Source organism: Dryas octopetala, chromosome 7 (assembly GCF_963921425.1).
Source record: "Dryas octopetala chromosome 7, drDryOcto1.1, whole genome shotgun sequence".
NCBI lineage: Eukaryota > Viridiplantae > Streptophyta > Magnoliopsida > Rosales > Rosaceae > Dryas > Dryas octopetala.
This window is the reverse complement of record NC_141372.1, coordinates 2082207-2097907: the sequence shown is the minus strand read 5'-3', so window position 1 is coordinate 2097907 and position 15701 is coordinate 2082207. Positions and strand designations below refer to the sequence as shown.

Below are 15701 nucleotides of genomic sequence, written 5' to 3'. Positions count from 1 at the left end.
GATAGTGTTCATAGTTTAAACCATATGCATCACATAACCAGCGATATATGGCCTGCCAATCAACAAATTTACAGCTCTTTTGACAACTGCACGTGCGATAAACTAATTATTAATTTAGTGATATTTCTGGCCACAAATTAAATATGTTATGGGAGAATGTTATAATCAATCAACAAATATTCAGGTATTTTGAAAATCATACATGCATAATCAACTAAGAGTATCTCTAGCCATTCTCTAAATATTTTTTCAAATTTAAATTAAAAAAAAATGATATAAATTTGACCAAAAAAAAAATGATATAAAACACAGTTTTAATCATTATTTAAAAAGTGTGAATCTCTGTTCTTAAATAATTATATAAAACAAAACGCGTGATCCCGCTATAAAAAGAAAATGTATGACATGTGACATCACTGACATGTCAATAAAAAATGAAAAAGAAAAAGAAAAAAGCTTATTTAGGAAGTGAGAAACCTCCCTGAAAGTGCTATCTACAAGACAAACGAACTAACAAACTCACCCGCCAGAGCAGAGCAGAGTCGCTTCCACTTCCACTTCCAGCAATGGCAGTGACGGACTTCTTCGCCGGCGAGATCGCGACGGAGCTCCTGAAGACCCTCCTATCCATATCCAGAAAATCAGTCCTCTGCAAAGCAAGCGCGGACGAGCTCATTTCCTACATCGAAGAGATCCTCCCCACAATCCAAGAGATCAAGTACTCGGGAGTGGAGTTGCCTCCAGCTCGGCAGTTCCAGCTCGACCGCTTCTCCGAGGTGCTCAAGCATGGCCTCGAGCTGTCCCAGAAGGTTCTCGCCTCCTCTCGCTGGAACGTCTACAAGAACCTCCAGTTGGCCAAGAAGATGGAGAAGCTCGAGAAGAACGTGGCCCGCTTCGTCCAGGGCCCTATGCAGGCCCACATCTTGGCCGACGTGCACCACATGAGGTTCGAGTCCACCGAGCGGTTCGACCGGATTGAAGCGTCCAACCGCCGGCTCGAGCAGCGGCTTGGGGAGTTGAAGATTGGGACTGGTGGTGGTGGGTGGGTGGAAGAGGCTGTGAGGAGGGTGGAGGAGGAGGGGCAGATGAAGTGGGAGAGCAGTTCGGTGGTTTTGGGATTGGGGATGGGGAAGAAGAAGGTGAAGGAGATGATTCTTGGGAGAGACGATTTGAGGGTTGTTGGGATTTCTGGGATTGGTGGCTCTGGGAAAACCACTCTTGCTAGAGAGCTTTGCAAGGACGATCAAGTTCGAAGTAAGTAAATTTTTATTATTTTCTTTAATGGGTTTGTTTAGAATTTCTATAGAATCGAAAACTGATCACTCTGTTTTTTCAATCCCCATTTGCAGCCTACTTTGGTGAGAGAATTTTGTTCCTGACGGTGTCGCAGTCTCCAAATGTGGAGCAGTTGAAGGCGAAGATGGTGCGTTTCATTATGGAGAACCAAATTTCAAGTCCCAATTCTGTGATTCCTCAGTGGAACCTACAATATGACTGGGGAAACCCATCCAAAACTCTGGTGGTTCTGGATGATGTGTGGTCACTCTCAGTGCTCGAATCGCTGATAAAAATACCCGGTTGCAAGATACTTGTAGTTTCGCGTTTCAAATACCCAACAGTTCTTAATGCTTCTTATGAAGTGGAGTTGCTGAGTGAAGATGAAGCCCTCTCTCTGTTTTGCCACTCTGCTTTTGGCCAAAACTCGATTCCTCCTGCTGCCGATAAGAATTTGGTCAAGCAGGTAATATTATACTCTCCCTTCCCACCAAAATGGGCTTTCTAATTTATTGGTATCTGATTATGTTCTTCAACTTTAGATTGTTAATGAGTGTAAGCGGCTTCCTTTGGCTCTCAAAGTGATTGGAGCTTCATTAAGGGACCAAGCTGAAATGATTTGGGCAAACGCAAGGAACAAGTTGTCAAGAGGGGAACCCTTTTGTGAGTCCCATGAGAACAATCTACTTCAGCGGATGGCAATTAGTGTTAACTGGTTAGCCCCAAAAGTTAAGGACTGCTTCTTGGATTTGGGTGCGTTTCCAGAAGACAAGAAGATTCCTTTAGATGTTCTCACCAACATGTGGGTTGAAACCCATGGTATCAATGAAGAAGAAGCGTTTGCTATTCTCGTCGAGCTTTCAAACAAGAACCTTCTCACCCTGGTGAAAGATGCACGGTATGTCAATTACACAAGTTTGTATGCTGCTTTGAGGACTTGATTTCTCTTGCTTCGGCTTAATTTGTGTTCTAAACCCTTTTGATTATATTAATCTTGCAGAGATGGAGAGATATATAGCAGCTGCTATGACATCTGTGTTACACAACATGATGTCTTGAGGGACCTTGCTCTTCATTTGAGCAATCAAGGTTGTGTTTATGAACGCAGTCGTTTACTAATGCCAAGAAGAGAGGCAGAACTTCCAAGGGAATGGGAGAGGCATTCAGATCAGCCATTTTGCGCCCGCATTGTATCAATTCATACAGGTATCAGTATTACCATGTCTCAAACATGTGATCATTTTATTATGAGGTTATTAACTTAATATGTTTACTCTTTGTACTGACATAACCAATCACTATGGTCAGGTGAAATGAAAGAGATGGACTGGTTCCAGATGCACTTCCCTAAGGCTGAAGTGCTCATTTTGAATTTCTCCTCCAACGAGTATTTGTTACCTCCATTCATTGATAACATGCCAAAGCTGAGGGCATTGATAGTAATGAATTACAGTACATCAAATGCAACTCTCCATGGTTTTTCGTTCTTCCCAAATTTGGCCAACTTGAGAAGTCTCTGGCTTGAAAAAGTTTCAGTCCCTCAATTATCCACCCTCCCCCTGAAAAATTTACGAAAAATTTCAATAGTACTATGCAAGATTAGTAACAGCCTTGAACAATTAGCCTTTCCTCGACTTGTAGAACTCACAATCGATCATTGTGATGATTTATTCCAGTTGCCTTCAAGCATTTGTGGTATGCATTTCCTCAAGAACCTGAGCATAACCAACTGCCACAGTCTATACCAGCTACCAGCTGATTTGGGTAAGCTAAACTCTCTACAAATCCTAAGGCTATATGCATGCCCAGCACTGCAGAAACTTCCTCCTAGCATCTGTGAGCTACTTTGTTTGAGCTACATTGACATTTCCCAATGTGTTAATTTGAGGTGCCTTCCCATAGGCATTGGTAAGTTGGCAAGTTTGCAAAAGATTGACATGAGGGAGTGTTCACAAATTAAGAATCTACCAAATTCTGCTGCAGCGCTACAGTCTCTGCGTCGTGTGGTCTGTGATGAAGAGATTTCTTGGTTGTGGAGAGACGCAAAGAAGGCATTGCCAGACCTTCATGTTCAGGTTGTAGAGAGGCATTTCGATTTGGACTGGCTTGATGAGTGAACAAATTGTGTCATTCATTGTCAATATTTTGTATGACATGCAAATAATTTGTCCATACAAGTAGAAACAATAAGAGGGAAGGGTTAGAGGAATATCTTGTACATATCTTGTTATCTTTCAAGATTTCAGAAGTAATATCAACTGCCATTAAATTGCTCACCATGCTTGAATTTGGTAGTCTTCACCGTAAGAAACAACTTATGGTGGAGCATAAGAGTATTGCCTACACTACAGTCAGCTGATGAGAGGCGGCTACGGACCATGAAGGCATGAAGCCAAAAAGTTAGGACAAGAAATTTGGAATATTTGATATTCATTACCTACCCTTGATTCCCACTGAGGTCCACATATTTTGAACTTGAATCCATTCCTTGTTATACCTTTTAATTTTATGTTTATATCTAAAACCAGGTTGTTTTAGGGATATAAACCAAAAAATTAGTAGGAAATCCGGATTCGAACTCTGATGTTTCATGCCTGTGTTTTCTTTGGCTCACATGATCATTTTTCTTTTATAATATGCATACATGATCATCGAGGATTGAATTAGTCTAACCATTGAAAACCAGTAAGTATGAATTAGTCCAGTCGTGATGATAATTTAAAAAATTAAATTACAAATTTTCAAAATTTAATGACAATAAAAAAATTATCAGTATATACATGAACGTTAAATTAAATCATGCAGATATTATTGTTATTGTGGATTTTATTTTTTATCAGTGGACGGATATATAAAAAGAGTGAAGACGTGTGGGAAAGGGATCCATCATCCATCACACACAGATCAAAGTAAGGTTCTTGACTGCTTCTTTAATCAATTTCAGCCTTTGTTTTCAGTGTCTCCCAGTCCTCGATCTGTCGTTGAAATTTGGAGCGTTCACATTCCTTGGTCTTCAAGTCTACTATTAAAAGATATAGATAGACACCAATTATCTGGCCTGGCCACTTTGCACAAACTTTAGCTTTTATTTTTTCTTAGAAACAAAAGCTAGTGGTCAAGGATGTAATATCAATCATGTTTACGACTGACAGTGATAGTGATGATCGTAAAAAGAAAAGAATCCATTGCGTAGAGGGATTGTGCTCCACGCAATAACCCTAGTTAAGTTATTGCGAAGAGAAATATGTAAAAAATATAAATTTACAAACTGTTAAATCTAATTATATATTATAAAATTAAGATTAAATATCAAATATTAATAATTTTTTAATAAAACAGCAAAACACTACTTTTTTTAGTTTAGATACTAACTTGGAGTAAAACATTTTTTATTAAGTCACAAATCGATTTGATATATAGTTGTAACTATCGAACAGTCACAGTTATGACTGTTTTAAATTCATAAAAATTCAAAATTTATAAAAGTTTAATACCTTTTTATTTAAGTTTGGTAGATAAAGTTCTATAAGTCAGAGACTAAATATTAAAGTTTAAGCCTTGTAAATATTAAAAAAATAACAAATCAATAAAAAAATTAGACAGTCACAATTTGGTATAACCATATTTTTTAAAATTAATATTTAATATCTAAAATGAAATGATATAAACATTTTTGTAGTTAAAATAAAAAAACATTACAATTTACTACCAATGCTTTCATCACTGCTTTCTATTGAGATTGGTTTTCCTTTTCAACAGATCATCTTCAAGAAGGTGGTGATTCAGTTTAATAGCTTGAGTTATTTCACTGGCAACTCTATACGGACCTGGCTGTGAGGCAAAGAGAAAATTATGCAGGAGTATCAACGATATAGTTGTATATATAATTAACAAATAATTAGAAGCCTCGCCATGCTTATAAGAAGAACAAATCCACTGATACTGACAGGTATATAAACAGGTTTTGTATGTTTGAGAACTTCAGAAATATCTGGTTGGGATGTACTCGCGTATTCTCATAGGTAGAGTATAAAATTCCTCATTTCTAGAATCTCCCTTTCTGTGCTGGAAAGGTTTCCACCATGCAATTCCTCTGTCGTCAACTGCATACTTGGCGTCAAGTGTTTTATCAAGCAGCGTCCCAACAATTACTGCCACCGTCGGGCTTGATGAGAAGATCGTGTTCAATATGTCATTAAACTGCACGCATCAAAATCATGAATATCAGATAACAAAACCATCCTTGTCATCATCAGACTCTCTGTATGTGTGTGTTTCAGCCTATTGTCCATGGAACTTACCCATCCACCATCTGTTGCAACTGGTCCGTCACCAAATTGATTGGTGTTGCTGATAAAATATTGAGGTATTGATATCCCAAGAAACAGGGAAAGTCCCAAAATATAGATGTTTCTCAAGGAATTACAATTCGCAAACTGTATGAATGAGATCCCAACAGCAGCTGCAGATAGAGCAAACAAAAGTGAGAATTTTTCAGGATAAATGACCCTAAAACAAACTAGAAATAGTCATACAATTAACTCACCAACAATCCCAAATAAAACACAGTATATGGCTGCAAATATTGGCAAAGGAATAGATGCAAAGAAAGCACCAAACTTCCCTGAAAGATGCAAAGGAACACAATCAAAAACCATTTGATAAACCCTGCAGATAACTTTAATACAGTTCAAAATGGTAGGGCAGAACAAACCAAAGATAGCGAAGAAGAACATGAAAGCACTTGATATCTGCACCACTCTCCTGCTCCCTATGTGCGTCAATCCAAGGAGGCCAACATTTTCACTGCAACATCACTTAGAGGCATTAGTAATTTCCTCTTCTTTATTAGCAGTTTTTTCTTTCTTTGATGTCTAATCTTCCCTCTGGGATAGCTAGCAAGCCATAGAACTACTTATTCTAAAGGGAATATCAACATATATGTCAAGTAAAAAAAGTTGACAAGGTTTCACCTACTTTTATGTATTGTAATATAAAAACATGCATGATGCACATGGTGAAGCTTATTTTACAAGTTTCATTAACTCAAAAACTTGGCTCATTTACATTGGAGAAGAACTAAGACCCCCTGAAACTCAAGGCAGGAATGAAATCCGAAGCCAAACTCAAGAAAAGTTTATATATTGATATTGCAAGGCTCCTTATCAAGGGGAACCGGGTTAATCATATAAAACATTTCTACTAGCCTAGATATCATATAGAATAGACATTTACCAAATGCATGCTTCATGTTCTCTAACATTGCATGAGAATATAAAGAAAACCCAAAAAAGGATCTGCCAACTATTTCAAGGAAAAGATTGAAGAATAAGCTAGATAGTAGAATTGCTTTCTTACACGGATGCAGTGGTACCAACAACAACACCAAAAAATCCTTCAACCAGCATACCAACACCCTGGATTTGGACATAAACAACCACATATTATCTAATCGTTCCGAGATATGAGAGCTCTTTTAAAACCATAAGGTAAGGGTGATGGGAGGGAGGAAGGAGCTGCACAAAAATTTGCAACCAGACCTGTAGGCCAATACTCCGGCTCAGAACATGTCCTGGAGGGGGCGTAGCACCTGAAAGCCGTGCTGCTGCAAAAAATGTTCCAGTTGACTGCAACAGAAGATATTGTTTACTTCATCAAAACTGAGGCATAGCACCATATCCAAAATTTAAGATTCTATATCAGTTAACAAACTGTAGAGTATATAAAAAAGGTGAAGTAGGTCACAAGATAAAAGTCCAGGACAGAACACAAATTTCAAAAACGTAAATATTAATAGTTTTAAAGTTTAATCTAGAATAGGAACTAAACCTCTGCAGACGAAACAAATGCTGCTCCAATCATCCCAAAGACATGGCTCGCTCTGAATATGGGTGGACCCCACTGGAGTGGGTATGGGATTTTAATCCTTCATTTGAAACAACAATAATCAATATTTCGCGAAAGGATAAACCTTCTGAAGGGAATTTATTAACTTCATAAGCAAGCTGAGAGCCCCAATAGCTGTACGTACCAAGGAGCAGATGACATAAGGAAAGTTCGATCTGTACGGCAACTTAGTTTAGTCTGCTCTTTAGCATGGTTATAAGCACCAGCCTCAGTGAGGATAGCAGCAAATGACCAGACAAGCGCAATGCAAAGAAGCAAACCAAACCTCTCAAGTATGAGATGGGCTCTAGAATGAATGCGCTTCAGATACTGCCGTAACAATATACAGTCTTGTTAAACTTACAGAGAATGTTATAAGCACCAAAAGTGGCAGATTGGATAAAATTAATTACCTGTTGGGAAATGACCAGAAGAATCAGCATAGGCAGGCCAATCTCCACACAGTTACCAAGCTATGTAGAAAATAAGAGGGTGAGATAACAGTTTTGACAATAGTCTTAGGAATGCCACGAAAAAAAGGGAGTGTTTTATTAGAGACATTACAAGTGGAAAGCCCCTTGAGAAAAGACCAAGACCAACCACACAAACCACTGGCACGATAACAACGGGACTAAAGTATCTGGTAAAACAGAAAAGCCATAATAATTAGAAAATAAGGATAATGAAGACCTGATAGAACTTCAGGTCTAGGCTTCAAGCCATCACTCTCAAGGTGGAAACGATTAAGAACAAAGGAGATGAGTAGAATGTAAGATGATATTCAAGATTATGATTACGTACTTTGTAAACTGCCCCCACACCTGACTAAACCCAATGAAGATGTTGAAAAAGGAAGTAACAATCATGGATCCTTGAATCGTTCTCATTGTGACCTCAAACCTCTGCAATCATCATTCACATTAATCATCCAAGTATTTGTGCCTTTAAATAGAAATTGCTCCAAAGCAATTTAAGAATCCAATGCAAATGTGCATGTTGCAATAAGGAAGCGGCATCTTCCAATCAAGAACCATTTCATACAATTCAGGGGATATGCACATATGTTTAGAAGTAGTTGTACTATTTAACCATATTACCAAAGTTATATAATCTCATTAGAACATGAAAGGTTCAAACTGCAATGAAATGCCATGAATTTTTGAAGGACTCAACAAGACCATGGATGTTGAAAGAGGTGTCACTTATCTTCTTTGAATTACATGTTTTGAAACTTTGCATACCTCATGTTCACTTTTGAAATTCCGATCTGCATAATTATTGATGATTGACAACACCGGCAGGGTAAAAGCGAATGATGCATTCATCACTGTTGGAAGCCTTGTCCCGAAAAATGTTTGAAGCAATGTGTTTATTGCTGCCATAAACAGCATCGTCTGAATCACGCGGGCCTTATCACCCTGTTCCCAAAGTCAGAATAAAGTGAGAACATTAGCATCAAATCTAAGTGTGTCATCACTAATATTAGCTAGAATATTATAAAATTTATGATATAGTGGACATAACTTACATGATCCCCACCCATCCGAGGCACAAGTAAACTGGAAATCAAAACTATCGATCCAAGCATAACAATATAGTGCTGAAAAGCCAGTATGAGTGTTTCCGCTGTAAAATTCAATCAATTAGAAGCAATTTGTTGCAGTGGAGCCGAAAGCAAACATTTTGTTAAGGCTGTTGAGCCCAAAAAACTTCATAGGATAAACGGGGGAAGTTTTCTTTTAAATTCCTAAATATTTTCAAGCAATATCATATTCTTCTAAGCTGGACAACTTGCAATTAGTTATGAAACATATGCTTATTACTAAATAATAACAAAAGGAGCAGTTATAAGAGATAAGAGAATCGGAATCAGAGAAAGTAAAAAAGTGATCTGCAAAATTGAGAAGAAGATTACCCACAAAAAGCAACATAAAAACAAAAAAAGATTCTTAAAAGTCCTCAACCTCACCTTTTAGTTTAAGGCATGCAGCAAATAAACTAAAAAAGTAAAACCAACACTTTTAAACCCAACCAACAAAAAAAACAACTTTAATCAGCTTTCTTGCAGAATATTCAAAAAACTTATATTAAATATATCAATCTAAGTAGTACTCCGAAATAAGAAAGAAAATTTGCCAAAACCCAGAAAGAAGAAAGAGCACAGAGAGGGAGAGAGAGAGAGACTAACGCCAAGAGGGGTTGGAGTGGATGCAATACTGAAGCTGATGGAGTTGCACTGCTGGAGTCCAAGTGGGACCCCTTGCCGCTCCAAGAGGCAGTTGAGATGGCGGCGCAGCCACCTGTGCTGGCGGAGGCTGGTGGTGGTGGTGGTTTCCAGTTTCCCCCATCTTCTGTTTTGCCTTTCCTTTTTTTGGGTTTTACTCAACCTCTTTTTCTGAATTTTCTAAAGGTTGCTTCTTCTTCTTCTTGTTCAAGTACTGGTACTCCTTCTAAATCACCGACATGACAAATAAAGGAAAACAAATAAAAAAGAGAGTTTTTTTTGCTTAAAATATGGAGAGTCTTGATTGGTATCTTCGTAGCAAGGAAAATAAATAGGAGTTCAGATAATTAATTCATATATTTATTTATGCAAGAAAGAGAAAGCTGCTTCTGAAGTTTCTGATATAATACGGTGAACCCAGAAAGAAAGTGTTCTGAACTCGTATGGGTGGAGATTGGGATTACGTTATTATGTGATTGTCGTGTTCTGAGGAGCATGACCATTAATAAGTTTATGGGTACAACGCGTGCGTTTTACACTCCTCGAGGAACTTCTACTTACTTGCAAGCTTTCACTTCCCAAATTGACATCCCATTTTCTGATAATAACGATTGTGCCATTCTCTTCCTTTCATCAGCTGGACCTGCCGATCTGGGCATGACTCATGATTCCATGAACAAAGAATAATCCTTTCTTTTCATTTCTTCTTCTTTTTCAGTTGATCTCTCACTTTCTCTATGATTCTGTTGGTGCACCTTTATGGACGGCATTATCTTATCATGATTTCGACAATTAAATTTATAATAATCTTTATAGTTATTCATTTCAAAATGCAAAAATTGTCAAATTTCTCATACTCAATACTAATTTTAATTTATTCATCGATTTTATTTAACAAAGATAATAAATTTACTTCAAAAATATACTTAAATAACAATAAAAACTTATAAATTTCTCTTTTCACATTAATTTGATTATAAAATCTCAAAGTATATAACATATTAGATAAAAAAAAATTTATGTAACTTTTTTTTCACAACAAATATGTAAGTTACATTATATACATATATATATATATATTGTGAAAGAAATTTACTTATAACGTATAAACAGTTACATGGAAAAGTGCTTGGAAGTATCAAGTAGCTTACTTTTTTTTTTGTTGTTAGGCAGACACTTTCCGCAAGTCCAACACATGGATGATGGAACATAATTACGAGGAAGAAATTTCATATCCCATGACCTGATGACAATGAGGCAATGGGTGCTAAAATGTTTAAAGGTCTAATCATATCCTAATTCCTATCTTGGCTGTCCCCCTGGTATCATTGTAATATTGGGACGAAGGGATGCCTAAATATGACAATCCTCGCTGCATTAGGATGAGGATTGAGGACACAGATAACCAACTTTCAAAAGATTTAAAATTTCGCGCCACCCATGTGAATGCCACGCGATCCGTCGGAACGCAGGTGCTCTTTATTTTAGCTTAGTATAATAATATGGACTGGATCCTCTATTAGGCTTTTAGTATATAAATATAACAACGTTGTCATGTATATATTAATTATATATTTATATACATTAGTAAATCAAGAAGAAAATATAGTATTTATACCATTTCAAATTCCATGACAGTGAGTCAGTGACTGACAGAGTATTTAGTAGTCGGCACCGCCCTTAATTGTCCGTTGGGCTCCATTTGTAGTTCGTTGGCTGAGAGTCTGAGATAAGGGAATCAAAGAATCACATATACATATTATGCTCCATTTGCATCTTGATCCAGAAATTGAGAAAATTAAGCAAACATTTAGCATTAGAAACAAACAATGCACCCGAAACTCGGATCAGAAACATGTGCCTACAAATGAAATTGTCTAAACTAAGATAATAGTTTTTTCCTTTTCATAGTCAACTTAGGACAAATTGTTAAAAAAAAAATATATATATATATATCCAGACAAGGAAGTTAGCCTATGGTCTGATCCAAATCCACAGTATCCTTGTTTACAGTCCTGATCCTCCTGACCCAAAATATTTGTTTCGTTCAGTTTCGGTTAAAGCTTTGTGTCAAAGAGGGGTTGAATATAGAAATTATAACATTTCTTCCATATATAGCACTTTTGGCATCTATAAATGAGAAGAACTTGTATGACCCGGGTGCTATCCCCATCCTCTCCCCTCTCTCTCTCTCTCTCTCTCTCTCTCTCTCTCTCTCTCTCTCTCTCTCTCTCTTCCTTCTCTCTTTCTCTCTCTGCCATGACACCAGCCTGTCCCTATCACGGAGACATGCAAGTTATTTTCATAATAAATAGGTTAGAATAAGTACTCAAAATCATAGAGATTCTACAATAAAGCAAAAGCCATGGCAGAACAAACAACCCTCACCACATGGGGTACAAGACTGCAAGTATAGGTGTTTAGGCAATAGTTTAATACAACACATCAACAGACATTTTTTAATACTATAGTTTCATGTTGATCTACGTACACATTTTCTTCACTGCAAGACATATAATAATCAGTCTGCAAGAGGATTGAGCACATGCCCAATAAACAACACCGTTCCAGTCATTTCTTCTCTGATCAGAAAGAGGAACGGGTGATCAGCCACAAAGTCAGTTGTTATAGGCAGACCCCTCAGTTTTATAACACCAGCAGAAGCAGCTGCAGCTTCTGTGCCTTCCTCATTCACTTCAATGAAGGATTTATGAAATATGCTGGAAACATATAGGTTTTGCCCCACAGGCGAGTCCACCAGCTCTGTCAAACCTCCTTCACCACTGAAAGGCAAGACCAGTCCTAAATCCTTCAGAACTTTGGAAGCTTCAAACCCAAAGGAAATCTTAAACTTTGGAATTCTGAAGGCACCCACTTCAACTTGTTGGCAGGGAAGATGGCGATCTAAGAACTCTGAACCAGAACCAACTTTCTCAACCAAAGCTGGCAGCCCATCTTTTGCGTCTGGAAGAAAGAAGTACAAGGAGAAACGCCGCTTGTCTTGACCTTGTTTGTAAGGAAGCCCCAAGACTTTGAAACCATCAAAGGCGCTTACAAACTGATTCTTCTTGCTGGTCATGAAGGGGACCTTAACTGGGCTCCCATTGAGAAGGTGGAAGTCATACTCTTTTGTTGTTGAAGCATCAAACTTCTCATTCCAAGCTCCTTTGAAGTATAATGCATTTGCAAAGATGAGCCTGGTTGAGCTGTCAATTGACCCAGCAGGAAGAACCTCTTTGATAAGGCCGCTAGTCTCCTTTTCGGCCCAAGAATTCACTTCAGCGGTCACTTTAACAGCCTTGAGCATCAACAACAATTTAGAAAATATTTCTATCAACATACTTATTACTTCAGCAGTAAAAAAACTCAGTGAACAACAATTGCTATAATAACTAAATGAAAATCGGTACCGCAAGCAAATCAATTCAATATGAAGTGATTTTGCGTCCCCTAGGAAATGTATCACACTATTATGTTTCACACACAGAGTACGATTGTGTTCCTTGTCAATAATCTTGGCAATTGGGGCAAACGAAAAACTTGCCCATTTTAGAATTTCAATAACTTACCTCAATGAACAATCACATAGTATTAGAAGAAGATGACGCAAAAAGAAAAGATGAACATGATAGACCAGCAATTGTGTGATCCCAAAACTTTAATCAAATACTAGCAAAGCAGTAATGTGCTTATGCACAAGCAGAAGCACAACCATATTAATGGTATTCGTTTGTTACCATGAACACAATTAAGTAGCACAATATTTGTTGACACACTAGCTATAATGAGAGATTGAAGCATATAGCAAATTCCTTAATACTTGCAGCAAAAAATTTGGAGATTTCCTAAACGCTAAAAGACAATCAAACGATTCAAACGAGAGGGGAAAGGGGCTTGCTTACCTGGGACTGGAAATCGACTTGGTTCAGAGCAGCCTTGTAAGCAGTGTCCACCACCTGCTTGAAAGAAGGCTTGAGCGGGAGAGGCTTGTCGACCCAAACGCCATTTGCAAATGACAAGCGTGGTCCGCCACTGGGGGACCCGTCGGCGAAGACGACGGCGAGGAGCTCGGAGGCGAAGGAGTTGAGGTGGTCGGTGGACTTGGACTTGAGGAAAGAGAGCAGCTGGTCCTGGGTCGGACCCTTTGACCCGGCGGCGATCAGGCTCAGCACCACGTGGAGGGACAGCGGCGAGTACACCAGGTTCGAGTCTTTGCCTTCGGTCAGAAGTAGATGCTTTGTGATCCCCAAAACGACGTCGTTCTGGATGCTAATAGATTCTCGTAGATCCATTGTTGCTTGCTGCTGTGAGTCCGAAACTCCGAATGCGAAAGACTTGCTTGGTTTCCGTTTCCGATTTAAACGAGACGCAAGGACTCAGTCGGTGTCCGTGTCGGTCGTCGGTAAATATTAGTTTTCAGTTTTCACGTTCAAACGAATCAAACCGATACGAAGAGGAGAGAGAGGACAATAAAGGACAGTTTCCGCCACGTACCGTTTTTCTTTTGGGCTAGCTGCGTAAGAATTACGCTTTGGGCCTTGTTTAATTATTTGGCCCAATAAGTTGGGTCTTATTTATTTGGTTTTTGAGTGAACCAAGTTTTGGGCTCATTACATTGGTCATTGCGTCAAGAGAATAAGAGTTAGGGCCCCCATTTTACAAAAAACTATTTAAATATTCATTTGGGATAGACTACGTTACGATTAGGGCTAAAATGTTGGTTCATTTTTTTCTAAGATAAAAATGTTGACTAATTGGGTTCACTGTACATGTCTTCTAATAATTTCAATTAATTAAAAAATATTGTCGATGTGTTGTAGTGCCACATTTGGTTCCACAAATGTTTTCAATTGTACATTGTAAACCAAAGTGTTAAAATGGTATGTATTCTGATATTTGTTTCTACTTAACAAGGTATATGGCATGACACGAAGAGGCAAGTTGACTATTAAGTCCAAAGCAAACTATTAACTGGAAAAAACAAAAAAATCATTATCTCTTTAGAAAATAAAAAAAGCATTATTTGCCATAGTATAGGTCAGCTTTGCAAATTGCACGATATAATAATGATTTATGGCTAATTAATTAAGAGGCATCTTAGCAATTGTACCAACTACAACCGTGATTCTGTGGAACTATGTCCCTTTCTTTTTGTTTCCTAATGAAATGCATACGCATACATAAGAGAACCAGAACCATAAGAAACATTTATAAGAGTACTTAAAGACCAAAGCCTGTGTTAATTAATTAATTCCTAGCTCACTTAATTGCTTACCATCTTTCTCCACTCAGGAGTCAGGATGCATGCACTTTCATTCTTGGCAATTTGGCATGCATGTAAGTTAATTATGATTTGATTATCAAGAAAATATAATTGATGAGGTTAATGATCACCTATGACTGAGCATCCTCTACATTAAATACCCAAAGGCTCAGCAAGCGATTCAAACAAAGAAAAAGACAGCTAAGCTACCAAGCATCAGACAAAACAACACAGAAAATGAAAGAACGTAGAGAATATATTTTTTGCCCGATAAAGAAAAATTGCTAAAGCTACTAATGTTTTGGACCTTACGTTAATGTGTAACCTTGACTTGAAGAGTTTCATTAAATTATCGATCTACTTAATTACTAGAGGTTCTTTTATGAAACTAGGTAGCTAGGTCTTTTGATTACATGCATGATAGCAACAATTCAAAATTTCAAAGAGTAACAAAGAACTCTCCCCCCAAACAAGAATATGAACAAAGAACTAAGAAGAAACGCCTAAACTTCCATTTTTAAGGAGATAATAATATATAATTAAACAGTAGTAGTGCTAGCTTGCTAGCTTTGATACGTCCCTTTTAACAAACTCGCTTACTTTACTCCTACAAACTTTTGTTTGCTTCTGTGTTGAACCTCTTGCCTCTAGAAGGGTACGTGGTAGAAAGGTCAGTGGTACTTAATTACTTCTAGAAATTAATTATGTAATGATTAAATTAAAATTCACTCAAGTGCGGGGAACTTCAGTCCAATTCGGGGATGTCAGCAATGCAAGTGATGCGGATCAAACATGTTTTAATAATCCGTAAAACGAAAGGCATCTTCATTGTTTATTAATTATTGAGGACGTACCTAATTAAACATTTTGGTTATTGAGGAGGGACAACATTTGAACGAATTAAAAACCAGAAATTCATGCATATTAAACGTAATGATAAGTTAACGTCCATCTTAAGAGACAAAATTTTCCAAACCCCATTAATATCTATTGTAATTGGGTATTTGTCATTTTCCAGCTCTGATGAGAGAGAGAGAGAGAGAGAGAGAGAGA

The 15701-nt window shown here is 37.7% G+C and overlaps 3 protein-coding genes across 6 annotated transcripts; 1 reads left to right on the top strand and 2 right to left on the bottom strand.

Annotated features, from left to right (window-relative positions):
• The first annotated feature begins 422 nt into the window (after nucleotides 1–422).
• ADR1-L1 (ADR1-like 1) lies at nucleotides 423–3853 on the top strand. The gene is made up of 5 exons (XM_086252426.1): nucleotides 423–1254; nucleotides 1350–1741; nucleotides 1818–2173; nucleotides 2276–2481; nucleotides 2584–3853. Exons 1-5 carry the CDS (start codon nucleotides 567–569, stop codon nucleotides 3390–3392), a joined length of 2451 nt encoding a protein of 816 aa, XP_086108552.1. The 5' UTR covers nucleotides 423–566; the 3' UTR covers nucleotides 3393–3853.
• A 1119-nt stretch (nucleotides 3854–4972) lies between these two features.
• Nucleotides 4973–10059, bottom strand: PDE135 (Xanthine/uracil permease family protein). 4 transcript variants are annotated; one of them, XM_086250270.1, is made up of 15 exons: nucleotides 9350–9843; nucleotides 8690–8787; nucleotides 8403–8579; nucleotides 7963–8063; nucleotides 7726–7801; nucleotides 7575–7634; nucleotides 7307–7491; nucleotides 7105–7201; nucleotides 6816–6902; nucleotides 6634–6692; nucleotides 5990–6081; nucleotides 5822–5899; nucleotides 5577–5737; nucleotides 5223–5475; nucleotides 4973–5106 (listed from the first exon to the last, which is right to left on the bottom strand). In XM_086250270.1, the coding sequence occupies exons 1-14, from the start codon at nucleotides 9507–9509 to the stop codon at nucleotides 5257–5259; spliced, it is 1650 nt and encodes a 549-aa protein (XP_086106396.1). In that variant the 5' UTR covers nucleotides 9510–9843; the 3' UTR covers nucleotides 4973–5106; nucleotides 5223–5256. The 4 variants fall into 4 exon arrangements, with proteins under 4 accessions (XP_086106396.1, XP_086106395.1, XP_086106394.1 ...); XM_086250269.1 differs by lacking the exon at nucleotides 4973–5106 and adding an exon at nucleotides 9947–10059 and having other exon boundaries at nucleotides 5117–5475; nucleotides 9350–9611; XM_086250268.1 differs by lacking the exon at nucleotides 4973–5106 and adding an exon at nucleotides 9850–9968 and having other exon boundaries at nucleotides 5117–5475; nucleotides 9350–9611.
• A 1654-nt stretch (nucleotides 10060–11713) lies between these two features.
• On the bottom strand, nucleotides 11714–13818 carry LOC147278329 (serpin-ZX-like). The gene is made up of 2 exons (XM_086250261.1): nucleotides 13288–13818; nucleotides 11714–12683 (listed from the first exon to the last, which is right to left on the bottom strand). Exons 1-2 carry the CDS (start codon nucleotides 13675–13677, stop codon nucleotides 11907–11909), a joined length of 1167 nt encoding a protein of 388 aa, XP_086106387.1. The 5' UTR covers nucleotides 13678–13818; the 3' UTR covers nucleotides 11714–11906.
• Between the last annotated feature and the right edge of the window lie 1883 nt (nucleotides 13819–15701).

Excerpts from the sequence above, each read along its gene's own strand:
- ADR1-L1 (XM_086252426.1), top strand. The coding sequence starts at position 567 with ATGGCAGTGACGGACTTCTTCGCCGGCGAGATCGCGACGGAGCTCCTG. Across the intron at positions 1,255-1,349 it reads CAAGGACGATCAAGTTCGAA|CCTACTTTGGTGAGAGAATT; the intron begins GTAAGTAAATTT and ends CCCCATTTGCAG. Across the intron at positions 1,742-1,817 it reads ATAAGAATTTGGTCAAGCAG|ATTGTTAATGAGTGTAAGCG; the intron begins GTAATATTATAC and ends CTTCAACTTTAG.
- LOC147278329 (XM_086250261.1), bottom strand. The coding sequence starts at position 13,677 with ATGGATCTACGAGAATCTATTAGCATCCAGAACGACGTCGTTTTGGGG. Across the intron at positions 12,684-13,287 it reads AAGTCGATTTCCAGTCCCAG|GCTGTTAAAGTGACCGCTGA; the intron begins GTAAGCAAGCCC and ends TTGATGCTCAAG.
- PDE135 (XM_086250269.1), bottom strand. The coding sequence starts at position 9,509 with ATGGGGGAAACTGGAAACCACCACCACCACCAGCCTCCGCCAGCACAG. Across the intron at positions 8,064-8,402 it reads ATTTCAAAAGTGAACATGAG|AGGTTTGAGGTCACAATGAG; the intron begins GTATGCAAAGTT and ends TGATGATTGCAG. Across the intron at positions 6,693-6,815 it reads GCCGGAGTATTGGCCTACAG|GGTGTTGGTATGCTGGTTGA; the intron begins GTCTGGTTGCAA and ends GTCCAAATCCAG.